This window comes from Crocuta crocuta, unplaced genomic scaffold (assembly GCF_008692635.1).
Source record: "Crocuta crocuta isolate KB4526 unplaced genomic scaffold, BGI_CrCroc_1.0 scaffold56, whole genome shotgun sequence".
NCBI classification, from domain to species: Eukaryota; Metazoa; Chordata; class Mammalia; order Carnivora; family Hyaenidae; genus Crocuta; species Crocuta crocuta.
The window spans coordinates 566,659-594,141 of record NW_027531334.1 but is presented as its reverse complement, the minus strand read 5'-3'; the positions used below and the strand labels follow the sequence as shown (position 1 = coordinate 594,141).

The window sequence follows — 27,483 nt, the reverse complement described above, 5'->3', positions numbered from 1 at the left end:
ACCTGAGACTTGTTAGAAACAGCCCCTGGAGACAGGTATCTTGAGCTGGAGGGTGTGATCTTTTGTCTAGTGACTTAACACCATCTAACTTGGTTCCACAAAAGCTTTCACACATAGGCAACTTGCTTGACTCTGATGGTTAAAAAAAAAAGTCTTTTTTTCTCTCCCACAAGTGTCCTCCCAGCTGCAGCTCCTTTCTCTCCTTCTGGGAGTGCAGCTGGTATGCTGCTAGCTCACAGGCGACGCCCTTCCCCTGGGGCTCAGCAGTTCTCCGTGCCTTCCTTCGCTCAGCTCAGCTCAGCAGTTCTCAGTTCCTTCGTTCGCCCACCGCTCACTTTTGCCCTGTGTTGCTGCTCAAGCCGTGTGTGATGCCTGGATTCCGGTCTTTGAGTTGACAGGCAGCTAAGGGATAACAGGACAGAAACCCTCTAAGGTAGGCAAGCTTCAGGGCCACACACCTCTCAGTTCTCTGAAGCTCGCCTGCCCCAGAAGGGCCTCTGCCTTTGCTAAGTTGCCCTGTGAGCTCATTTTCAGTCTTTCTTATGATTTCCCCACCTGTGAAAATACTACTATAGTTTCCTCACTAAAAAATAATAAAACCTGCCTCATCAAATTGTTATGGTATTTTCCACGTAAAACACTTGATTCAGGTGCCCAGCACAAAGTGACCAATAAATGTTAGCCCCTCAAAGGGTCCTGAACCCAATTCTAGTGTGAGGGGTGGGGCTTCCCTAAACCAGCAATAGTTCTCTGGACACTAGCTGAGGGTCCTGCAAATCATCTCAATTCTGACATAATGTATCTGGAGATAGCCTTAATTCCACAGGTAAAAGGTTCAGTCCCAAGAAATTGACTTCCACTTCAGACACCAACAGACACCAGTGGCAAGCTCAGGTTGTCACCTGCACTTCTCACCCTGACTCCCTCCTTGGGTTCAATTAATTGCTAGAGTGGCTCATAGAACTCAAGAAAACTGTTCACTCACTAGGTTTGTTATAAAAGGATATATAACTCAGGAACAGGCAGATGGAAGAGACCCACAGGCAAAGTTTGGGGAAAGGGTGCAGGGTTTCCGTGCCCTCTCTGAGTGTGTCTCTGCAAACCTGCACATGGCAACCTGGAAGGTTCTGAAACTCTGATCTTTTGCATTTTTATGGAGGCTTCATTACTTAAGCACAATTGATCAAATCATAGGCCATTGGTGCTGGATTCAACCTCCAGCCCCCTCCACTCCCCAGAGGTCAGGGGGGTGGAACTCAAAGTTCCAGCCCTCCAATCACTTGGTTCTTCAGGCAACCAGCCCCATGTTTAGGTGCTCTCCAAAAGTCATCTCAGTAACATAACAAAAGGCACCTTTATTGCAATCATCACAGGAAATTCACAGGGTTTTAGGAACTCTGTGCCAGAAATGGGGACAAAGACCCAATAAAGGTTTCTTAATATAAGTCACAATATCACAGCCTCTACTAATAAGGCAATCTTCCTGCCCTCAAAGAGCTTATAAGATAATGGAGTTTGGGTAATAAGTACTCCAATAACTACAATACAAAAGAAATTAATAATACAACCGAGGATGATGTGGTAGCCTAATGTAAAGGTATATCTTGCCCCAGAGATTGGCAAACTACAGCTTATGGGCTGAGTGGTTTTTTTTTCCTACATTTAAAAATGTTTGACAGAAAATCAAAGGAGTAATATTTCGTGACGCCTTAAAGTTACATGCAATTCAAATTTCAGTGTTCATAAATAAAGTTCTATTGGAGCACAGCCATGCACGTTCATTTACGTAGTACCTATAGTTTTTTCACGCTACAATGACAGAATCGAAGAGTTGAGACAGATACCATATGGCTCAGAGAGCCAAAAGCGAAAAAAAGTTTACTATTTGGCCCTTTGCAGAAAAGGTTTGTTGCCCCCTGGACTGTTCATTTAGGGTGATGCAAGAAAATTCTCCTCCTGCCAAGGAGGTGAGGATTGGGATGAGTCATGAAGGGCATGCAGGGTTTCAGCACACACAGGACAGAGAAATGTTTGGGGGGGGGGGCGCTAAATCGTAAGTGAAGTTAGGGAACTCGGAGTGAGGTGAGTGTCCAGCAAGCAGCATGTGAATTAATTGGCCAACGTAAAGGGTGTGTTCGTGGGAGAAGCTGGACGGACAGACGGGCTCCATTCCACGAATTTCTCAAATGCTAAAACAATGCATATCTTTCTAGTATGATATGCAACAGGAATACTTAACATGTTTTGAGAAGGGCAGAGGGAGGTTCAGACTGGTGGAAGTGGACAAATTATAAAACTGTAATTTTATTTCCACTTTATCTGCTAAAAGATGTAGCAGAGAGTGGATGGCAGACCAGTAAAGAGAGTGTCTCTAGTGTTAGCTTTCAGGGAATAATGCTTCAGGGTAGAATTTCAGACTTTTGATGAAAGGAGTCTTTGTCTAGTTTCTCCTTGCACACCCCCTCCGAATAGGAGGGACCAAATAGGAGATAAAGAGTGCCGATGTCTTTGTGGTTAGTAGAAAATAGTCAGCCATTTCCCCAAATAAATAACATAAGCTTCTGACTTATTTTTCAAATATCCTACCACTGCCAGCACCCCCATCATTACCTTAATTCTCCACAGGCTGATGTACATGCCCAGGGACTGCAGAGGTACCAGGCATAACTTTTTTGAGCTCAATTGAGCTTTTTTTTTCCTCTTTAAGATTTTATTTTTAAGTGATCTCTACACCCAACGTGGACTCAAATTTACAACCCTGAGACCAAGAGTCGCACACTCTACTGACTGAGCCAGCTGGCCGCCCCGTGATCGCTGGGCTTTTATATGTGACTTTTAACTGTGAGCTCAGTGTCAGTAGAAAGTAGGGAATTATTGTAGCCTGGAGCAGTTAAGCTGCCCCAGCCACAAGGGAAAGATGCTTACTGGATGCCTTGGAATATTTTACTCCTAGACTTGGGTCTAGTCCAGAGCAGACACAGGAATATGGGGAATCACGGATTTCTGATGGGTCATTTGGAACTGAGGGAAGAGCGGTGACATCACCCTTCCTTCCTGGGACTCTCATCCTCAGGACGGTCTCTGAGGCCTCTCCAGGTTGTGACACATCTGTAAAGCTCTCCGTTGTTTGCATTTTCACCCTGCCAAGCGGACCTGGTGCCCTGGCGGGCTCTTTGGGTCATGTGATATCACTTATGAGAGGATTATGGCACATCTCATAGTTGTCTATGCCTCAAAAGGAAAGTAATTTTCATTCACGGCATGATCAGAATCAGACTTAATATTTCCTTATTTTTACCCAATTCAGCCTAATTATTCTGGCTCAAAGATGAGATTATCATAAATCCCCAGATGGCTCATACAGACTAATTCAGAAGTTGTAGTTGCCTGCCTGTTTTCAAAAACAGAGAAGAGGGGACTTTCTCTCTCTGGTGGCTCCAGTGGTGCCGTGTTTCTCCCTACACAACCACAAAGTGGGGGCTGTGCTGGTTCTTTGTACCATGATGAGCACTGTCACTAAATTCCTCCAATGAACTATGTGGCATAAATACTATGACATTTTTCTTAGAATATAAGCAGAGCAACTAGTATGAACATTCTAGATGGAGCTCCCTGTTTCCCTACAATTATGAGAAAAGTAACAGAATAGTTGGTTTGAGGAAAAGGTGATGTCTAATTCAGGAATGCTGGCTGGATTAAATCCCTAGATTTGAGAGTAAGTCATAGAACCTGCTCTTGACCACCTGCTCAAGCCCTTCCCCCTGATAAGAATGCATTTGGTGACTAGTTCAGTCATCTTCCTTTCTTATGTAATTAAATAGCCCTAACTCCTAACCTGGGGCCCTCCTCTGCCACTTTCCTCAGTATTGCTTTCTCTGAGCTCTGATATTTTCCCTCTCCTGTTTTCAGAATTAATGTGGAACCTAGTCTCTGGGCTGTTCTCAGCATCTCAAGTGTGAATCTTCCCTGTCAACATCTTCACAAGGAAAATGAGTCATGGCATCACCTGGGTGATGAGATCATGATCCCACAGCCTCTGCTTTGAAAATGTATTTGGGCTTTTCTTTGTAAAGAGATTCTGAAAGGGGAAGATGAAATTGTAGTGAAAGCTCTAAAGCCTAGTCCTTTAGACACGAGGAGCTATGGCCCAGCCCTAACAGGCACTGGCCATGAGAAAGTCCTGCTCTGGGTTCTTCTACCCCCCTCTCCACATTTCACCTTGCCTGGGAGCCTGAAAGGAACACCTGCAGAGAGTAGATAAGCCCTGTCTTCCTGGGGTGATTTTAACTCATGTGCCACCTATGCAAGTAGTTTGAGTTCAAATCCTGGCTCTGTCACTTACTAGCTGTGTGATTTTGAGCAGTTATTTAATGTCCCTGTGCCTCAGTTCCTTTATCTGTAAAATAATAGTATGCATTGTATAGCCTTGTTAGAATTAAATTAGTTAATATATATAATATATTTAATCAATATATTTGTGTGTCTCTATATAAAGTATATAATAAAGTACTTGGAAGAGTACTGGGCACATAGTAATATATAATTTTTTCAATTTATTATTAGTATTATTTCTTCCATGGATCTGATGGTGTTTTATAGTCTTTACCTTTATTACTTATTTCTTTGTTTTTTAATGTGTATATCGTCTTCACCTTATTTATTTATTTATGTATATATAGTCTTTACCTTTAAAGGATTTTCTTTGTTTGGAGGAGGTATTTATTATCTTTATGAAATGTGCACAGCCCTGAAAAAAATTCTTTCATGAAATATCAAAGAGAAAATCAAAATGTTTGTCAAATAATGTACTCAATCCCTAGTCTCCAGAAAGTAGTAATTTTCACTTCTCTCATATTGTCTTCTTCTGAACAATTATTTATTGAGTTCTCAAGTATCAAGCACTTTATGAATACTATTTTCTTTCATCCTAAAGAAAATTCTGCAAGGTAGGTATTAATATTCCAATCTGAAGGTGAAGAAACTGCATTCTAAAAAGTTAGGTAGTTTACTCCAGGTCATACATTTAAATAGTGGCCATGGCAGGATTTGAACTCATTTGACCCCCAAAATCATTTGACCCCCCAAACCACACTGGGGAACAAACATGTAATCAGTGAGTGTCAATGACTGACAATCAAGAGAGAACAGGATGCCAAAAACAAAGCAAATGAGAAGAAAGGAAGAATGACAAAGACCAAAACATCATGAGCAAATTTAAACTCAGTTATGATTTACAGATTTTTCTAGGGTCTACATATTTGTCCCTCTTAAACTGTCTAGTAGCTTGGGAATAGAAACCCTGTTTAAAAAAAATTTTTTTTAATGTTTATTTATTTTTGAGAGAAAGAGAGATAGAGCATGAGAGGGGTAGGGGCAGAGAGAGGGAGACACAGAATCAGGAGCAGGCTCCAGGCTCTGAGCTGTTGGCACAGAGCCCAATGTGGGGCTCGAACCCATGAACTGAGAGATCATGACCTGAGCTGAAGTCAGCTGCTTAACCGACTGAGCCACCCAGGTGCCGCTAGAAACCCTGTTAAATGGAAATCTATTTGTCCTCAAACTGTATGCCCTTTAACTGACATCCCTGCCCCACCCCTAACAAAAACATTCCATAATTTTTTCCATACATGGAAGAACACAACAACATGTCTTCTAGAATCAGAGAGAAAACATACTTGGCTTTTTAAAAGATTTCTCAAGTACTGCTGTAAATGTGCAATCACTTACATGGTGATTGATAGTAGTACATCAAGGCACGTGCAAATTATTGGTGATGGATAGTTGTGTCTGCAAAATCATCCCATCAGCCACCTCATATATACAAGCCTACTGTAAAAAGCTTGGCATGCAAGTGCAGTTTCTGGCAAAATCACCTAGCTCCCCCTTCTAAACATGTGTCTGCCCCTAATCCCTCTGCCCCTTATCCCAGAGCCTCCTCTGTCACGAGATCTTAAATACAGACCAGTTCTGTTAGGTAAAAAGTACTTCAAGTGGTCTTGGTACTGACTGAGGATTGCTACTTATTTGATGATACCTTCTGAGTGTTTAGTGTTGAATTCTTAGATTGAATTCTCGGTTAAGTTCCTTGAAACAGGAGATTGGAGGCCTAGGGTTAAGACCCATTCTACATTTGTGGGGCTTTCCATTTGGTTTTATTTTCTTTATTTTGCAAAAGGGATAGCACACTTATTCAGCCTAGAGGAACAGTTTTATGAAGTTGAAAGGACTTCATAACCTGTAATATAAAAATTCAAGCTATTGTTTTATTTTTTTTTTCCTTAGCAAATGGAATCCCAGTTCTTTTCCATCTCCCATCAGTTAGGCTTTATAATGACATGAACTCTGGTGACACATTCTGTACCCTCACTAGATATTAAGTAGAGTGACATTCAGGAGGAGTTTTACTAACTATCCAGTCAGGGTGTGTTGGATAGAGTTGGGAATCCCAAATCATGAACCCCCTCCCTGCTCAGGACCAGAGGTTCCTAAGCTAACCCCCCACAAAATGCCTGGCAGCTGCATCCACAGTTTCATCGAGTATGAGTATTACCAAACATGAGTAACCAGTGTACGCTCAGAACCTATACAGGCTGTTGTGTTCACTGGATGTATAAGGTCTATTGCTTGATCCACAGGGTAGAGATAAGTGAAATAGTAGCTGAATGAGATTTCGTGTGTAGGGGAGGGCTGATGTCAGGTGAAGGGTATATCTTTTGAAACTGAATAGACCTGTAGTTTAAGTGAACTTTCATCACCAGATGCTGGACCATGTGGAGTTTTAGGGATGGATGTGGTTAGGGAGGATTGGTGTGTGTTAGTTGGCAGAGAAGAGGGATTATGGTTCATACTTGACACTATGAACAGATCCTCCCCCTTCCCTAGAATAGAGAGAATTGGATTGAGTACTGGGACACATTTTAGACAGACTTCTGCTTATCTCTTTGAGGATAGATAGCTCTGTAACACTGTAAAGTTAAAGAAATGGACTCTCCCCACTCCCTGGGTAGGTATACCAACAACTGTGGACATAAATAAGGTGTTAGGGTCAAACCTCATCAGTACTGCGGGGAGAGAAAAATTCTTCCTCTACCCTTCAAGTTCTGCCAGCTGGACCAAGAATTAAATTTACATGAGACAGGAGAAAAAAAAAAAACCAAAGTTTTAGAACATGTTTTATTATTGAGCCTCCATGCTCCGAGATCCAAAGAAATGACCAGGGCAGGAAGTTTTCATACATTGTAGATAAAGAGAATACATTTGTGATTAATTGACAGGATAAAGAAAACAAGTGTTTGGGAGCTTTAATTAATAAGGAATTCTAAGCAGAATTTAGGCTGATGTATTAGATTAGGAAAAAAAGGGACAAGATTTGTTTCTACAGCTTTCTCAGTTTTCAAGTCCCTATGTCTGGTGTTAAGGATGTCATTTTATTTCTTTAATGCAGGGAAGGTATTTATTTATTTTTAATGTTTACTTATTATTTTTGAGAGACAGAAGGCACGAAAGTAGGGGAGGGGCAGAGAAGAGGGAGAGAGAATCCCAAGCAGACTCCATATTCAACAGAAAGCCTGACACAGGGCTCAGTCTCATCATCTCGTGATCATGAGATCATCACCTAAGCTGAAATCAAGTGTCAGATGCTTAGCCGACTGAGAGGTGCCCCAGGAGGGAATTTCTCATATGGGAGATTTGATTCCCACCTTTAAGAGGACAGAGGAGGGTCTGAGTGTTCAATCAAGATAATATGCCAATGTGGCATATTTTGGGGTGGCCTGTCCTGGGCCCCTACAGATTTTATCTTATCAATATGTCTAAGTTTAGTCTAATGATAATGTAGAAGTTACTCTGAGATGATAGTGATGAGGACAATGATGAAGATGAGAAAAAGTAGCAGCTAACCCTTTTGAACATGTGCGCTATGACAGGGACTGTGCTAAGAACTCTATAGATGCTCACTCATATAATCTTCACAACAACCCAGTGCGAGAGCCTTGTTCTCCCCCTGTCCTATAGGTCAGGAAACTGAAGCTGACCAGCCAAACTCAAGAGCTGGTGATTCAGTGGCAGGGTCGAGGTCCAACCCAGCTCACACGTAACTTCAGAGCCCATGCTCTTAAACATCAAGGAATGCTGACTTGTTGCAGTCTTTCAAATGCATTGGGTGAGGAATAGGATTGAGAAAGGGTCCTGTCATCTAGAAGCTGGATAACACAGGCCTCTTTCTGTTTCCTCAGTTTCCCATTATAAAACAGGCACAGTGAGTGATGTGTTCCTCACATGGTTCTGATGAGGCCAGAATTGAAATATTACCTGTATGTGCTGTACACTCATTACACTGGTAAGAGGACAGAGACACACTGAGCGTTTGTTTCCCAGAGTGGAAAGAGGATGCCTGGCCAGTTAGCTGGATGCTGCTTATTGACATGCCCTCTGGTCACTGACACGGGGTGGCACAGAGTCACTTCACAACAACTACAAACACATGTTTTTGGAGCATCACCCATGAGCCAGCACTATTTTAGCTATCGAGGTGTTGAGGGTTGTATGAAACTGACAAGGTCCTGCTCTCAGAAAGTTTAGAGTCCAAGGAAAGATTTAGTTAACAATGAAACAAAAATATGTCAGGTAACCATAAGCACAAAGAAGGAAAAGCAAGGCTAGGTAGACCAAGAGGAAGGACATGTATTAGAGTGCATGAGGAGTATCTTTCTCATTTACATATTCATTGAACAAAACACATCAAGTACTACTGACTTAGAATGTAATTTATGAAAGAGGCTTACTGAAGAAATAACAAATCAATAATCACTATTCAGTATAATAGGAAGAATATTTATTTCAATACTTCTTGTGTCTTGTGTTGCCGAGTGTCCAATAAGAGACATTTTGTGTTACCTTTTCCAGCAGCTTGGGGGTGTGGTTTGCTCTTGGGAAGTCACACCTGGGAGGAATTCACCTGTGATGGCAGCACAAGGGCTGTCTGCTGGTAGACTGTTTTCCTGTCTTTTCCCAGATGGATTGGCTGCCTGCTGTTCTCCTTCTTTGTCCAGTTGTTAGCAGAAGGAGCCTCACAGTCCCTCTTAGAGTCTCCTGTGTGATTCCAGCCTTTATAGCACCTGATGGGGAATCTCTCCCTTTTGTTTCCTGCTCAGTGGCCTCTACAGACATGGAGACCTGTCCAAGAGCAGAGTTTAGTGTCTCCCTCACCTTGCCTGCTTTTTCCTCCTTTCAGCATGTGCCACTTGTAGAGGCAGTGAGCACGTGTAGAGGCAGTGAGCACTTGGAAAGGCAGTGAACTGCCATGGACAACACTTATCAGAGTGGCTGGTCCTACTGCTCAAGATGGCACCCCATCTTGTGACTTCCCAGGTGTCCTCCCAGGTGTGACTTCCCCAAAAAAAACTTTTCCCCAGACCTAGCTCTTAGCAAGCATTTGTATGGGGATCAATGACTTGAACGCTTTGATTCAGTCAGGTGACATATACCCATGTTGGCCGTACTCAAAGGTTTTCTGAGTTTTGTCAAATCCTGTCCAGCACATGCCCTGATAGATGGACCAGAATAATTATGTGCCTCATCTCAACTTTAGGCTCTTCCCAGCTCCAGTGTGTGGAGGGAGAGTTTTCTTCTTTGAATAACTAAGGGACTAGTTACCCCAGCTCACAATCATAGGCCCTAGGGCTCATTATACAGATTAAGCATAAACAAAGGGAAGTGGGAGGGGTCTCCAACAATCCTCAATGAATATTTTCACCCATTTTACAAATGGAGAAGCAGACATATATATTTGAAAAATAATTTGATTGACAAGACTTTAGCCAATTCATAGATAAGATAAATATAAGTCAGTTGTCTTATCTTAGATTTATTGACATTTTCAAGTGCCTTTTGAAATTATTATCAATGCCATTCTATAGGTTTATGACTTCTCTTCTTGTCTGATTTCTACTCATTCATTTCTGATTGGTTTTTGTGTTCAACCTCACCATATGAGGTCAGTCACTTAGGTATTGGGGAACATATACCTGTTTTAGTCAGAAACTACTGAATTCCATCCCTGAGAAAGGAAAAATTTTAATAAAAGTCAGTAAAATGGAACTCTAGACTTCCTTATCTGTTGTCATCTTTCCAAAATGACATGAATAGATATGTTCAAATTTTAAATTTATTCAATAAACATGAATCAAACATCTACCATGTGCCAGACACCATTCTAGAAACTGGAAATTCAGCTGTGAGCCAAATGGACAAGGTCTTTCATATGCCGATTTTTGTCTGTTAGAAGCCACCAACTATAATATGCCCTTTACTTCTTCTCTCTATCTTTGTGGGACAAAAGTACTTACAAATATATAATACAAAATAGAAGAAAACTCTTTTGAAAGGAAACTGAATCCTCTTCCACTATTGCCTTACTCTGGGATGCATATGCCGCCTCATAATCTTTTGGAAGTGGGCTATACATGTTAAATAAATAGTATATGAAAGTGAGCTAAAGACCCATGTCTTGATAACCAGCTATTATCTGAAAAGTTAATATTACTATTCCAGTTTCCAAAATGGGATATTTGGTTTTCTCATATAGTCAGTCAACCAATGAGCATTTCTTACTTGTTTAGTATAACTCTGGAGCTGCAGCAATATGCTGCACCCTTTGTTTGAAGGAAGAAAGAGAGTTGCCTTACTACCATTCTCCCAGGCATTGCAAAATGACTCTTATTGTACCACATTCTCCTGGAGACGTTCTTAGTCATTATACATTTCCTGTGCTCCACTAAACTATAAAAGGACTTTGCACTGGACTGAAAATCAGACTTTAAAAATGTGGTGACAGGGGCATCATGCGGCATGACAGGGTAAATGTGATTAACCAGTCAGTTAATCATTCGACTTTTGATTTTGGCTCAGGTCATCATCTCAGGGTCCTGCGATTGAGTCCTGTGTCTGGCTATGGAGCCTGCTTGAGATTTTTCTCTCTCTTCCTCTCTCTCTGCCCCTCCTCTCCTTGTGTATGCACTCTCTCTCTCAAAAAAAATAAAAATTTAAAAATTTAATAAATTAAAATGTGATGACAGCTGTTGGCAAAAGCAGTTTCGTTGCCTCCATCTTCATCTCGTTCCCCACCATCCCCCTCACGTGCTTCGTTAGATCTTCAAATCAGATTTGAGTGTTGAGGGAACTGTGTGTAGCTCAGCTGTGTTGATTCATCCTTTATTAATTTTTTTAAGTGTATTTATTTATTTTGAGAGAGACAGAGAGAGAGAGAGAGGGGAAGCCAGCAGGGGAGGGGCAAGGAGAGAAGGAGAGAAAGAATCCCAAGCAGGCCATACATGCTGAACCCAATACCTGGCTTGATCTCATAAACTTCAAGACTATGACCTGATCCAATATCAAGAAGCAGAGGCTTAATGAACTGAGCCACCTAGGCGACCCATTCATCTTTTAAAAATGACACTTTCTTCCTTATAACTGCCCAGAAAGGAACCTGAAGACATTTTATCTTCAGAACTGGAAGAGGTTTGTCCATCCTCCTTTCTTTCCTCTGTAAGGAGCATTTCACTGGATTTCTGATCTTTGACCAGGTTAGAAGAAATACAGAAGCTTTGGTATGACATCCTTTAATGCTTGGACATGTTTTCTAAAGTATCTGCTATCAACTATGTTTAAAATAAACTATGTTTAAAAATAGAGTGAAATTTTCTATGTGAATTTTACCTCAATAAATTATTAATAAAACTAGAGTGAGCCATAAGTAGATGTCTGCCAAATTTTATATATATGTCATCCGTACTCTATTTTGGTCCCTTTATGGATTGCATAAGATCCTGATAGGCAGGAAGACTATAGTATGATAAAGAACGTGTTGCTTAAGATACCTCTGGCCCTTCCATTTTGCTTCTCAAAGATATCTTTTGCTCAATAAGAAAATATTTTGATTAACTAAAGATGTTCTTAGAAGAATTGGTATACACCAGTGAATTTTTAAAAGCATTTACAGTTCAACCTTGTTTAAGAGAAAATTTGAAATATTATAATAGTAGTATTTATGGCTGGCAGAAGTAGATACAGGGCCAAGTTCTTCTGTGTTTGGAAGGTTGAGGCAGTCCTATGGTGACTGGACAACATGGAATGAATTGTGGTGTCCCAGGTGAACAGATGATGCTATTTTAGTTCTGGAAGTCAGGCATTCGGAGATTTTTACCTAAAGTTTTTTTTGCAACATAATTCATGCAAATGTTTGGACTTCTTAGAATGGATCCTAAGTTGTACCCTCTCCCTTTCCCAGAAGGAAAGGAAACTATTAACCAGAACAACAATGTTGGATATTAAATAGCTACATCTTATCATTGGCTTTCTTTCTTGTGATTGTTAAATACTGTTGAAAGTTATTGCCCTTTTGTGTAATCCATTTAGAAATTTGACTAGATTCTAACAAGTTAGTATAATGGTATCCATCTTTTTCAGAGCAATATTCATCCAAGATCTTAGCATTGGTTGAAAAGTAAAGGTTTCAAGTACTTTGAATTCCTTTAAGACTTCATAAATTACAGAGCTCCCAAACAAATTTGTCAATAAAAACAATAAGTTATAGAGGTAAAGATTCCTGAAAAGGTTATTGCAACTCATAATGAGATTCTTCCTACATATAAGGCACTGCATTGGACTGTCCTTCTCAGTTAATTCACAGATAGCAACAATCCCATCTAAAAATGAAAGAGTTTTGAAATTATCTCAGAAAATATCAGAGAACAGGACAAAGCTTAATTGTTATAGGACTGAGCTGAAAAAGTAAATCTTTTTTTGTTAATTAAAAAATTTTTAAGTAATCTCTACACCCAATGTGGGGCTTGAACTCAGGACCCTGAGATAAAGAGTCACATGCTTTTTCAATTAAACCAGCTGGGTACTCCAAAAGTAAATCTACGTATTTTTTTTTAAAGAATTTTAGTTTAAAACTATTTTTTAAGTGTTTATTCATTTTTGAGAGAGAGAGAGCACAAACAGGGGAGGGGCAAAGAGAGAGAGAGAGGAAGACACAGAATGCAAAGCAGGCTTCAGGCTCTGTGCAGAGCCTGACACGGGGCTCAAACTCATGAACTGTGAGATCATGACTTGGGCTGAAGTCAGATGCTTAACCGACTGAGCCACCCAGGTGCCCTAAAAGTAAATCCATCTTGATGAGACTTATGAACTCTTTAGCTATTAAATGCCAAGATCCCCTTTTTCCAGACCTTCTCCACCTGTAACTCACTATATAGATTGTTGGCCTAACTTCTTTACAAAATGGGCATAAGATCAGGCATCTACTGTGAATTCCTGGGAAATTGCTGATTGTTAAAGCACGATGAGGTTATTTCTTCCTCCAAAATCATACTTAAAAAGAATCTTATGTGGGTAGATACAGTACTACCTATTCACTAGTGTGTCCACAGTGAACAGCATAGGCACCCAGTATTGTTAAATGAATAAATGAATGACAATGTTTACATGATGCTTGATGGATTATCTGCCACAAGAAAGGCTAAGATGTTGCAGGTCACTAATGCAATAAAATCAGACTTGGGGTTGGGTGGAAGGAAAGAGGACCTGAGTTCAAATATAATGTGGGCCACTAACTTACTCTATAAATTTAGGCAAGTCACTTAACTTCTCAGGGACATATTTAGAAACGGAAGGAGCTGTGCTGCTTTTACTGAGTGATCTGTGGTTTCTCTGGGCTCAAATGGCCTTTGTCTTGGGTAAGTTCTTCTATTCCAGTTGGGAAAAGGTCTCTGTGGCCTGACACATTGGGTTACCCTCCAGCCAGTCTTGGGAAATGTCCTACTCTTTCTTGCCTTTCTCTCAACAAAATGCACTCCTACCCCAGTTACCTCTAGTACTGTGAAAGGAATTTTACCAGAAAACAACCTGTAGTTTAAGCCATATTAATAGAATCAATTAAAGGTACAGAAAGAAGACATGCACATTCATAATCCAGCACTGTCTAGCATAAGACCCAATTTTTACTTAAAATATTTTTGTCTTCTGATGTTTCTATTCAATCATTTAAGTCTGACCTTATTTTAGGCTCGTTTCTTCCCTCGCCTCCCTTCCTGCCTCCCTTCTCCTTCATTCCGCTCTCCTTCCATCTCTGTCTCTGTCTCTTCCCCTCTGACTGTCTGAAACATATATTAGTTGTCTTTTTTCAACCCACTAAATCCAGTTTCCCTAAATTTCTAATGCTGTTAAGTGGTCCAGCGGTTTCTCCAGAACGTGCTGCATGCCCATGGAATATTTTGATTATCTCTTTAGGTATACCTTGCCTATTTGGTTGCCCAGCTCTTACAAAATTGCCTTCACCTCTCTCCCCTAACTTTGGTCTTCCATGATTCTCTCCCTTCCTACCTACCCCTTCTTCTCTTGTGTGCCTTATACTCCTGGATTGTTCAGATAAGGCTGGTTCCGCAATCTTGGCACTCAAGCCCAGTCTGAGCCCTTCTAAATAGATATTTTAACATAGATACTATGTACAGAAACTTAAGCCCTGATCATTTGCAAAGTTAAAGTGGCAGATAATCTAAAAAATTGGAAGAGAAAGAGAGAGAGAAACAGGGAGAAAGAGAGATGGGTGGCATGGGGGGAAGAATCAAGAGGAGCTCTTGCTTTATCCATGTAAAGTTTCTTTATAGCATGCAGAGTCTCAGCTTTCTTCTTTTTATGTTTTCCAGCTTTTTAAAAGTTTCATCCCTTTTGCTTTGTGTTCTTTTTTTTTTTTAATGTTTTATTTATTTCTAGGAGAGAGAGAGAGAGACAGCATGAGCAGGGGAGGGTCAGAGAGAGAGGGAGTCACAGACTGAAACAGGCTCCAGGCTCTGAGCTGGCAGTCAGCACAGAGCCCGACGCGGGGCTCGAACCCACGAACTGCGAGATCATGACCTGTGCCGAAGTCGGATGCTTAACCGACTAAGCCACACAGGCGCCCCTTGCTTTGTGTTCTTAAAGAGAAAAGGGGATTCTAAAATTGTAGCTTTTTTGAGCCACCAGAGGGTCTTTTCTGCACACCTGCCCACTCTGAAATAATTGGTTTGTCTACTTTCACAAGAAGCAGGTATTTGTATTAAAGAATCACTTGGCATCAATGCCCAAGTACAGATGTCTTATCATATAAGACTGTGCCTCATTCAGAAAACTCAAGATAGAGTAAAATAAATTAACAACATCTTGGCTCTGTGCTCCATTCACAACTGTTAATTTAACAGGGTTATGCTTCCATCTCTGAGCAGAGCGTTCCTGGCAGGGACAGCTGCTCCCGTGCCCCAGATTGTGCTGTGTGCATCCCAGTAGGAGTTATCAAGAGCAGCAGGATGGAGGGAAGGTGGTAGTGCATCAAAGAACTGAACAGTGTCACAGAATGGCATTGGGAAGAGGGAGCAGAATGGCCTCTCCCAAGTGCTTTTCATCTACTCCTTCGTTCTCTATGTGGATACATGCACAGTTAACAGAGGAAGAAGAAAAACTTGTCTTAAAATTTTTTCCTGGAAAATTGTCAGTCCTGCTTTTACTCTTCTATGTAGCTAATTGTGAAAACTACCTTTGTATATCCACCAGCATGTTGATGAATCTATATAGCCACAGGCCCATATGCCTGTCCAACAAATGTCAAATAGACCTACATTATGATTAGCAAATCTGGGTCACTGGGTCAGAGCTGGTATGACAGATAGAACAACTCTTGCATTGGCCTGCTGTGGCTTACCTCCTAAACTGGAGTGGAGGTCAAGATCAGGCCAAAGTCATGACTGACGCCAACCATAGGACCTGGTGCATGATAAGCACTCTTCTATTATCAGTCTTTTGAAGGAAATTTGCTGCATTGTTCACTGTTGTATTACCCCATTGCCTAGAACAGTGTTCACAAAAGCGAACAAAACTTAAATGTTCAAAAGTTGAAGAAATGAATGGAGACTATAAGTAACCATATGAGGGCACCATGGTGAGCAATGGAGCTATATAGAATTTTGTGTACTTGCTTATGCATTTCTTTTCATGACTATACCTTTTCTGCCTATCTTCTGATTTAATTTCCTTATGGAAAAAGTTATTTGCACCATATGTTTTTCTATAAACGTTAAAACCAAATGGTAAGAAAATTTGTGTTCTAGTCTCTTGCCTTCCATACCAGGATGACTCCATTAGTGATAATAGAAAACTGATTTTAGGGTTAAATTGCTTTGGGAATAAGAAATTGTGATTTAGTGAGTATATACTACTCTTTCAAAAGTGGAAACAGTGTTTTCCATTCTTTTTTGTTTGTTTGTTTTTCACTAAAAAAATGGCCATTTTCTGTATTCGAATATTGAAGGTCTCTTGTTGATTACTGATATGAGACCACAAAGAGGTCAAAGTAGACATCATTTTGTGACCAGCATTCTAAGTTCAGATTCTGAACAAATCTCTCAAAGTCCTGAAACTCATCTGCATTTTGCACTAAACCCTGATGGATTTGTTGTCTAAACCTTTATCATACTCTTGGCCTTAGTCCTGCGAGTTTCCTGACTGGACTTCAAATCTTGGGGACACAAATAGACTTTTTCATGATTATTTTTTTAAGCCATCACATTTTTCACAGAGTCCCCTTTCCAGCACCCTGAAAAACCACTGTCTTTCACAGCTCTTTGATGAAAACCTAGGATGAATGTAATTTGAATTATCAAGGGACATCTTTTAAAAAGCTGGTTTAAGTTTGTAATGGAGAGACATTGAGCTGGGGAAAGAAATACATATAAAATAAGGCCAGTGACTCTGGAAGGCCAAAAGGACATTAGTTTTCCCATCAGATAATGTGTTCTCTACTTAATTCTCCATCATGGAGAGGAGAAGGCTTGATATGAATTTCCAGGGTATTACTGATTTCTTTACTACAACTATGGAGCCTGAGAGAAAATAAATCATTTGATGAATATTTGTTGACTGCTGTAATTTGAGGGAGAAGAGCATCACTCCATCTCTTCTGTTTTTTTCTTAACCCCTTTTTTCTCCACAAAGGTTGAAAAAAATGATGAGGACCAAAAGATCGAACAAGATGGCATCAAACCAGAAGATAAAGCTCATAAGGCCGCGACCAAAATTCAGGCTAGCTTCCGTGGACACATAACAAGGAAAAAGCTCAAAGGAGAGAAGAAGGGTGACGCCCAAGCTGCTGAGGCTGAAGGGAACGAGAAGGACGAAGCCCCTGCTGCTGATGGCGTGGAGAAGAAGGAGGGAGAAGGTCCCACTCCCACTGACGGGGCCCCTGCCAAGCCTGAGGAAACCGGCAAGGCAGGAGAAACTCCTTCCGAGGAGAAGAAGGGGGAGGGCGCCGCTGATGCTGCCACAGAGCAGGCAGCCCCCCAGGCTCCTGCCCCTTCAGAGGAGAAGGCCGGCTCTGCTGAGACAGAAAGTGCCACTAAAGCTTCCACTGACAACTCGCCGTCCTCCAAGGCCGAAGACGCCCCAGCCAAGGAGGAGCCTAAACAAGCCGACGTGCCTGCTGCTGTCACTGCTGCTGCTGCTGCCACCACCCCTGCTGCAGAGGATGCTGCTGCCAAGGCAACAGCCCAGCCTCCAACGGATGCTGTGGAGAGCAGCCAAGCCGAGGAGAAGATAGGTGAGCAATTGCGAGGGTCCCACGCCAGGGGTGGGTGGGCCAGAGGGGCCTCCCGGAAACGCCAGGCCACTGGGGTCATTGAGGCAGAGGAGAAAAGTCTAGAAGGTTTTTCAACAAATAAAGAGAAGCTGTGCTTAATTCTCCAAAGTGGCAGGGCTAAGAGCTAAGTCTGGCCACTCACATATCTCCAAGCCTGCGAGAGAACTCAGGCAGGTCTGTGTAGCCGCCAGTACTAGAGAGAGCTGCCAATTATCTTGTTAACTGCATTGACATCAATAGTAAAACTAGGTAATCCTGATTTTACCAAAAAAGGATTCTGTGTGCTGGATACACTTAAATTTAATAAGTAATTACTGAGGCTACATATATTTTATAGATGGGAATTAGCTAATATGATTATTTGGCTCTAGGAAGTGCCTGGTTATAAATACAGCCAACTCCCTATTGGTCCAGATGATCTAGTTTGTGAATTGCTGGCAGCAAAAACATAATCTCAGACCACCTTTGCCTATCCCACAGTATGTTTCTGGGCATTCTCCCCACCATCAATTGGTGAGTAGTGTGTGTATGTGTGTGTACGCTCAGAGAATGTTAATTGTAACATTGAATCAGGGTCAAACTAATTAGGAAAATGTCTGTTGATGTTGCCAAAAACAAAATAAAAACCCCAAATATAGAACATGCTGTGAAGTCAAACATAAATTATCATTTTATTATTGAAGATGCTACTTTCTACCATATGCATACATAGAGGGTCGACTATGATTATAAAAAGGAACTAGATTCTCTTCGGTTTGGAGCATCTTACTTGAAAGCTGGACTGTTTTCACTGTTATGGCCCAAAGAGTCTGTGCAGAATTGGGAAAGAGCATTCCCAGACCAAGATCGATTTAAAAGAACTTCACCTCTAGAGACTAGACCCATGCCTCACCTTAACCATCTGTAATGTGAAGCAGGTCAACAGTCTCCAAGATTTTTCTCTAGTCTAATATGACCCATGAATATCTTTCAGCCTCAAAGATTTTAAAGGTAAAGTTGCTTCTGTGCCAGTTTAAAAGTTTGGGTTTACTTCTTTCAAATTTTGTGAACTTAACTCATGATGTGTCCAAGGACCCTCCTTTGGACTGGACCACATTGTGCCCTTGAGAAAGCACCTACTCCATAGGGGTTGTCTGGGAAATGTTTTGGCACCTGACCATTATATTGAGAAAGTAATCATGGGACATTCGCTTTGATATTCATTTTAGATACTATATTAGATATTACAGAATGGCAGATGATTATTTTAAATGTTTTCAAGTCTACTTCTTTCATCTTACCCCCCAAATTCTGTAAGAAGCCAGACTATATTAATTATTATTGTTATTAGCATTCTCTAGCTCCAGACAAATCACACACCTCTTTTTACCAGTGACTCATTTTAAATCTTTATTCTAACTACATATCAGCCCCAGGGGTCAGACCTTGTGGTTAAGAAGATGGGGATATTTCCCTAGAAAAGGTAAGGCACAAGATGAAGAATGGGGTTTTGATTTTATTTTACTCATCAGAACAAACCTCGTTAACTACTTTTTCGGTTGTTTTTTTTTTGTTGTTGTTGTTTTGTTTCATTTTGTTTTTTATTGTAATTCCAGTTAGTTGACATATAGTGTTATAGTAGTTTCAGGTGTACAACATAGTGATCAGAAATTCCATACATTACCTGGTGCTACCTGGTGCTCATCACGGTGATTACGAACAATAATAAGTCTGTTGTTTGTAAGCCACCTGGTCTATGGCCTTTTGTTACATTTCTTAATCTCCATCACCTATTACACCCGTCTCCCCACCTACCTCTTCTCTGATAACCGTCAGTTTGTTCTCTATAATTAAGAGAGTTAACTAATTTTTCTTTAGCTTCCATATGATGGCTGGAAATCACTTTGTATATGACAGATTATTATATTATTTTCATAAATTTAAAAATTAATCATGATTTTAGAAACTAAATATTTAACGATGCTAAAGTTGTATTTTTTTGAGATTTCTAATGTGAGAATAAATAAAGTCGCGATATAATTTTAGGTTTGTGCTCATGATTTGGATTAATAGAAAGAGGGACTGCTTGAATCAATAGAAGTCTAAAATTTTTAACGAAATTCAGTTTCATTATTTTGCAAATTATGGTGATTCCAAATGAATTAATGAAGTATTTTATGTAGCACGTGCTCAGTAATGTCTAGTGATGGATGAATGAATGAAATTGACTAGATTTAATTTGTAGATAATAATTTCTTCACTCACTCATTCCTCCTGCAAACTGGCTTAGTCTTTTCACTTAATTTGATTAAAAATGTGTTGGGTTTTTGTAAGCAAATGGAAATTGTGTTCTGTCCTAAATTTTACAGATTATAACTGAAAAATGTCTCCATTAGTCTGAGTTTGAAATGTACATTGAAAGGTAATTGAAACTGTGGGTGAAGTACTTGAAAATAATCACAAAAGACATTTTATTTTACATTGTTTCTGAGTTTGGGGTAGGTATAGTCATGTTGGTTACATTCTGAAATGCTGCCTGTAGTTTCTATCCCAACTGATGTGTCTATTAGCCTTGCCTGCTGTCTGTGACAGCGCAAATTACCCAGGTATGATGAATTTCAGGAATCACAGAAACTAGAGGTGACAGAGAAATCTATCACAGCATAGCCGGCCCAAATTCCCAGGAGCCCTGTACCGTGTTTTCTTCTATCTCCCATTGGATTTCATTCCAGTCCAGGTTAAAATAACAGTATTTCCAATTGAGCTCTACTGTCTGGAGATAGATGGCTACCCTGAGTTGCTGTAGGATTCTACGGCTGTCTGGATGGGTATAGAGAGACAAGCAGAGAGGGTGGAGTGGGGTTCAGGGCATAACAAATCACTTGAGAGAATTCAGGACAATCATTTCTGTCAGCAAGAGAGTCAAACAACTTGGACTAAATCTCATCACTGCTTTAATACAAACGGAAATGCTTTGTAAATTATAAATATGTTATTTCACTTCTTTTATTCTTTATGGGTTTATTACAGGTGGATGCCCTTTACATTAATCTTTGGAGTTAGTTTTTGTTTTCTTTTTCTTTTTTTAAATCCCCCAGCTGTATCTCCCTCTCTCTCTGCTTTGCCCCTCTACCTGCCTATCTCTTGATATGCATATGACCAAGAGACTTCAGTGCCTTTCTAATGATGAATTTTTTTTTATAGGAGGAGGAGTGTTTAGGCATATCTAGGACCCTGCTCCCCTTTAGCCATGAGACGAGAACTTTCAAGCTGCCTTTAGTGATAATGTCTTTGGTATCTCTTGATGAACAATGTTACACTGTGTTCATTGGGCTCTCAGTGAAGGAATTTTGCTGTGTCTCTTCTCCATGATAATTGTATTGACTTTCCCCAGTAGAGGACTCCAGAATTTCTATGTGGCCAAATGCAGTGATGCAACACTACTACCAAAGTAACACATCCAAGTGGCTGGGAATCAGAGAGCTTGACTAGGTAGTTGCCACAGGGTACTTGACTGATACTACCAGCAGATGTAACTCTGAGTTACCCGAAGTTTTCTTTATGTTGAACTTGGCTGTATTTTATTTTCATAATCTCATACCTCTTTCTATCTGAGATTATCAATAATGATCTTGGAAACAGGGGAGTTTTATTTGTTATTGTCTGAACAGAAAAATTAACTACCTCTTTTCTTCCCTTTTTTGCTTCCTTCCTCCTTCCCTCTCTTCCTCTTTCCCTTTCTTTCTTCCTTCCTCCTTCCCTCTCTTCCTCTTTCCCTTTCTTCCTTCCTTCCTCCTTCCCTCTCTTCCTCTTTCCCTTTCTTCCTTCCTTCTTTTTTTTTTTTTCGTTCACTTACATTAACTTTTTACTGTATGTGTCATTCGGATTACAAAAACGAGTAAGATACGGGCACTGATCTTAAGGTATACTCATCCAGTAGCGAGTGGGTATGGGATAAAACTCAGAGAGTGGTGTTGAAAACAATCACAGTAGTAATATCGACCCCATTTAATTCTGCAAGAGGTATGGAGTATGCCAAAGGTACAGCAAGGCACTGCAGAGCAAAATACAAATGAGACAGTGTTTCATGCAGTTTAAAACATGATAAGAAAAAGTTTTTATATAATGTGTGTCTCTATTGCCAAACTGTTAGTTAGCAAGAATAATGGATGCAAAAGTTATAGTTTCTGGAATCATAATTAAGTGTAAGAAAATGAAATACCCAGCCTGTGTTTCTGGATTTTGGGCAATTCTTTATGTTCCCTCAAACAAAATTTTCCTAAGTCCCCGTGTAACCATCCATAATATTTTTAGCTCTCCAAAGGACAGATCCTCGTCCACCAAGCTCTTGTGTTAGATGTGAGATTTCCCAAGGATATTTACACTTATTTGGCAGGGTGCCTCATAAGCAGTTTTGATTTGAGATGTGGTTTCAACCACATCCCAAATTTATGTACAATTCATAAACAGTGAAAATTTGGGTTGTGAAACCCATAAATGTTGTCTATAAAACGTGGGCACTCCGTCAGATACTCAGTGACATCCTGCTTAAAACTGTTGATTATTAAGTTTTTATGGAGCATTTTTATACTGCTAGAGTAATCATTTTTATTGGCTTTTCTTTACAACAATCCACTGGCATTCGATAATATTTTCCTTTCTGCTTTTATGTTCTGAGAATAGAGGCAAGGTAGAGGCAAAGAAAATGCATATTCTGCCCACAGACACATTCAGTGGCAAACCTGGGATCAAACTGATAGAACTCTAAATCCTCACCTTAATTTTAGCCCCGGAGTTCTTTACATCTCTTTTAAGGTGCTCTTGAATCTCACTTCCTACATTTTCTCTTTTGCTTAGCAGTTGCAACCACGTTCTCATTATTGTTGGGCAATACCAACCAGGACTTTCCTGGGCCATCCTATGACCTGTGTGCCCAGAAAGATAATGCAGAGGAAAGAACGCTGAACTCGAATAAAGACACCACGGTTCTATTTCAATGTTTTTACTGACCAGCTGTGAGATTTTAGGCGAGCCATTGCTTTTCTCCAGGCTTTAGTTGACTCATCTTTAAAAGGTGGGGCTAGGAGAGTTGGTTTTTAAGTTTTCTTTGAGATTGGTTTCTTTTTTAATTTTTTTTAATGTTTTATTTATTTCTGAGAGAGAGAGAGAGAGAGAGAGAGCGTGAGCAGGGGAGGGTCAGAGAGAGAGGGAGACACAGAATCTGAAGCAGGCTCCAGGCTCCGAGCTGGCTGTCAGCACAGAGCCCAACACGGGGCTCGAACTCATGAACCGTGAGATCATGACCTGAGCCAAAGTCGGACGCTTAACCGACTGAGCCACCCAGGTGCCCCTCTTTGACGTTTAAAATACATAGTTTTTGTAATGGATAGCACTTAATGAGAATTTATCAAATGTCTGACCATATGCTGAGTGCTGTCTGGGGATTATCCCATTTAGTCATCAAAAACACTCTGGTGTAAATACTTTTACAGATAAGGAATCTGAAGTTCAGAGAGATCGAAGCACCTGATGGTTGTCAACAGCCAGCAAGTGGCTGAACCAGGGGCTGAGCCCTGATGCCCTGATTACAGAGGTCATGTACTGAACCCTGAAACCCCTACAGGTATTATTCTGAAAGAAACGAAGATGAGGAGGATATCTAAGAACCACCTTTTCATTTGTATAATTGGACCTGTAGACTCTTGTCTAAGAATCACGAGTGATTACTCTTCCAGATGAATAACCAGTAATTAACCATACTCCCTGATCATAATTCCCTCACAGTCCCATCATCCCCAGATTATTGGGAATAGTAAACTAGTTCTGAATCTTGGGTTCCTAGTGTGAAAATCCTTCGGGTACTGTTTTATTAGGCCCAAGAGAGCTATAAAGATCAGTCAAAATTGACTGTTCTTGACAGAAGTGCCACTAACCCTATTTTATACACTGGGAGAGCTGAACATGGGAAAGTGCAAGTTTCAGATCTCAAACAGGTGAAAGTAATTCATGTATTCTAGGTGGTCCTTACCCTGAATTTGGCTTATCAAAATTAGTGTCTTTTAAAATTCTCATTTATATCTTTTTCCTCCCTTTTGGCAAGTACATTTCTGAAAGACCCTAATACCTTTATATTTATAACTGAATTAATATAAAGAACTTAATGGAGAGGACAGATTGAAGAACCATCACTCTCTCCATTTAAATAAATGTAAGCTGACAAAAGACAAGAGATGTGTTAGAGTCAAGAAACACCGCAAAGCCTTTTACCTATTCTTTCATAGCTCATATTAAATAACTACTATTGCCTCATAAACAAAGCTAATAATCAGAAAGGCGTGTAAGTAACTGCTAATTTTAAAGTGGTAAAACTATATTTGTAGCTGAAAATGAAACAGTATTTCTTTTTTTTAATTTTTTTTGAAAGAGAGAGAGAGACAGTGTGAACAAGGGAGTGTCAGAGAGAGAGGGAGACACAGAATCTGAAGACAGGCTCCAGGCTCCGAGCTGTCAGCACAGAGTCCGACACAGGGCTCAAACCCACGAACTGTGAGATCATGACCTGAGCCGAGGTCGGATGCCTAACCAACTGAACCACTCAGGTGCCCTGAAACAGTATTTCTTAAAATACAGAATATTTTCAGATGTTAATGTATGTTCATCAAATATATTTTCTCTTTTTGTCTGCACATATACCCATGCACACAGATTCCCAGAAGGATTCAAAAGAGGTGGAGGCATAACTAAAATCCCTAAGGCTTACACAGTCAGTCCATTTGGCTAAACATGGAGAGAGAGCAGAGCACTCAGTCTAATGGACTAGAAAGCATGGAGTGGTCATTACTCTTACTTTCTTCACACAATCATAGCTTCATTAAATAAAGAATGGGTGGCTTTCTGTAACCAGACATAAAAGGAAGGGAAGAAGGAAGCCAATGGTGCTCCTTCAAGCTACAGGACTTGAGCCCTTAAAGATCCCCCAAAATAATGTGTTTTGCAGCATGCATAAAGGGAAAGCTTTGAAAGGACTCATAATTTTGCCAGCCCTCTTAGTCCTGGGTGAATTTTGTGTCATAATAAAATGACTGATTCAGGTGCTGAACCTCAGATCAATTCTTATAATCAAGAAAATTTGAATCTCTGCCTTCTTTTAAATAGCTTTAGCCAGTTACTGATCTCACAGCAATAAAGCTTGGCTCCCTAAGCCATTAATTTCTATCTGGGCTTATTTAAAAGAATTGTTCATAAATTGTTTTCACAAGGATGATGAATAGAATCCATGTTTTTAATAGATCTAATATCTTATAGGAAGTATCCGGCAGCAATGCTCTGTATTTTCAGCATAACAGACTAAACACCATCTAAAATCAAGAGACCTGAATTCGTGTTCAGGTCCTGCTGTGATTCCAGGCCAGCACTTCTACCCTTTGGGCTTAGTTCCAACACCCACAAAGTAAGTGTTGCTCAACTAGGTCTTCTCTGCCTTCTAGTTCTAAAAGGCAAGTATGCAATGATAGACTAAAGAGGAATCTTTGAAATGTGGGCACATGGCCTCTTATTCAACTATGCTTGAATTTTCTAAACTATTAGCAAAGTGGGTTTAGGGGACAGAGCAGTAATAAACAGGTTTAGAAATAGGGGCAAAGCATCCAGGAAGAGTCAGTTCTAAGAAAGTTTATGATTATATTGGAGGCCCAGGAAACTGCAAAACAAACTCAGTGAAATTTTCTGACCCATCTTATACTTGAGGTTGAAAATGAAGTGTTGATGATGATGTTTTCTGATATGGTTAGACTCTTGCTTATACGCCTGCTGACCCTGTCTCTGAGATGAAAATCTACAGCTATTGTGGCCATAATTTGCATTCAACAGTTTCATTTTCTTCTTAGAAATTTATTTTTCTTCATTGTTTATTTTTATACCCATCTTATTTATTAAAATAATTAAAACAGCTTCAAGAGTATATAAAGTCTTGGATTCCTGTGTAGAGCAATGACTACATCTGACAGGCAATTGGGTTGATAAGCATTTAAAAATTTTTGTCAGTAGAGTGTCACTAAAACATAAGAACTAAACATATGGATAGGCCTAATTTAACTTTCCTCCAATTCTTTTATGTATTCTACAGTCACAGTAATTGGATCTTAGACCATTAGTGAAATTAGCTCACAGGCCTAAGTCTTTAGAATTGGGCTATCATACATTCTAAGAATAAAATGGTTTAGATGATGCATAAGTTGTGATTACTTAGCAATTCTCACATGAATTTTCAATCTTCAAGTCACAAATTATGGGAATGTAGAAGATAAAACGTTCCAGTTTGATCATCTCATACTATTCTATTTGGAATATAGACTACCATTTTTAATATCTTCAAGGGGAAAATGTACCCTAGGAAGACTAGGTGCCTTTTCTTATAGGTCATGTATAATATTAATGTTCTTTCCTGAAGCATCTATATAGTCAAGTAAGTCCTGAGGCTAGCTTTTTGTTTTTATATTTTTCCAGTATTAGTTAGTAGACTATTTTAGATTTTGTAATAGAAACCAGAAACCATTCACCTAAAGTGATCCTTTCTTGCTGGTGCATGGCAAATGTGTGTATTTCTCAGATAGAGTGGAGATGAACGTTTTTATAGCCCTGCCAGAATCTTCTTTGGGGTATGAAAAGGTACAAGATCTAACTAAGATATGCTTAAGTATTATACCTATGCCTGTAGCATAGCCTTCTGCCAATGCACTAGCACATGTGTGTATGTGAGCACGCACACACACACACACACACAGATCCGACATGTAGGGAAAGGCCTGCCAGTGACCTCAGGCTGTCAGAGAAAATCTGGAAAAATAATAAACAGCATACATGTGTTTTCACCCTAAAGGTCATCAAGAAGTCAGAACTGAGGGGAGGGGATGGATGGATGGCTCCAGGGACACCTGTCTCTCCGAAGATATGTGTGGAGAGCATCGCTGCGTCCTCTGCCGATTGTGTTATTGGAATGTACGGAGAGATAAGGAGAGCTGGGTGTCAGGCCTAAGGCTATCTATGATGACATTTAGTGTGAAAATTAAACTTCTGTGTAGGCTAAATAGAGGGAAATAGTCCAGGAAAACTTCTTGGTGTAGAGGTTACCTCTGCTGAGTCTTGAAGGACAAGATGTATCTACTGAAAAAGGGGTATTTTTTATTTAAAAAACTCAACAAACTATCTTTTATCCAAATCCACCCAAAAATTACAATAACTTAATCCAACTCATAATTCATCAGCAGCTATTGAAGATTAATCCTTAGTGGGAAAAGGAGCTCCATGATATGTTTTGTTTATTGTTGGGTCCCTGACACCTGTAACAATGATTGGGAAATAGAAGGCAGCCAGTAGGTACCTGATGAATGAGCTAAGAATGAGTGAACCATGTTATTACAGTAGAGAAAGTCCTAACCTGCCCTAAGAGACTGGATTCTACCCTTAACACTGCGGGCAGGCAAATTCCTTGCATTCTTTGTGAGTGAGTTTACCCTTTCTAGAACAATAGTGTTGGACAGAGGATCTCAGGGTCACCACTGTTTCTAAAATAGCTCGACAGTCCCCATGTTGTGACACATCCCAACCTCTATGCAGATTCTAAGTGACAAAGGGGAGGCAGACACTTGCTTATGCAGAAAGCTGTGCTGCTGTCAACCTTTCTTGCTATTTTGGAAGCTGAATACAGAGCTCGCTGCAAATTTCGTTGTTACTCAGAGGCATACGTCATCCCGGAGGTAGCTAGGTTTCAAACTGTTCAGACGCCAGAGTGAGCATTTTGCATTTGTTCGGAAGCATATTGAGAACTAGAGGAAACCAAA

The 27,483-nt window shown here is 40.2% G+C and overlaps 1 protein-coding gene across 1 annotated transcript in view; it reads left to right on the top strand.

Moving 5' to 3' along the window:
* The window catches only part of GAP43 (growth associated protein 43), a 100,197-nt gene that overhangs the window by 38,125 nt on the left and 34,589 nt on the right, over positions 1-27,483 (top strand). Inside the window, exon 2 of the mRNA XM_077771824.1 lies at positions 17,026-17,626. Coding sequence (XP_077627950.1) covers positions 17,026-17,626 — 601 coding nt within the window. The remainder of the gene's footprint in view (positions 1-17,025; positions 17,627-27,483) is intronic.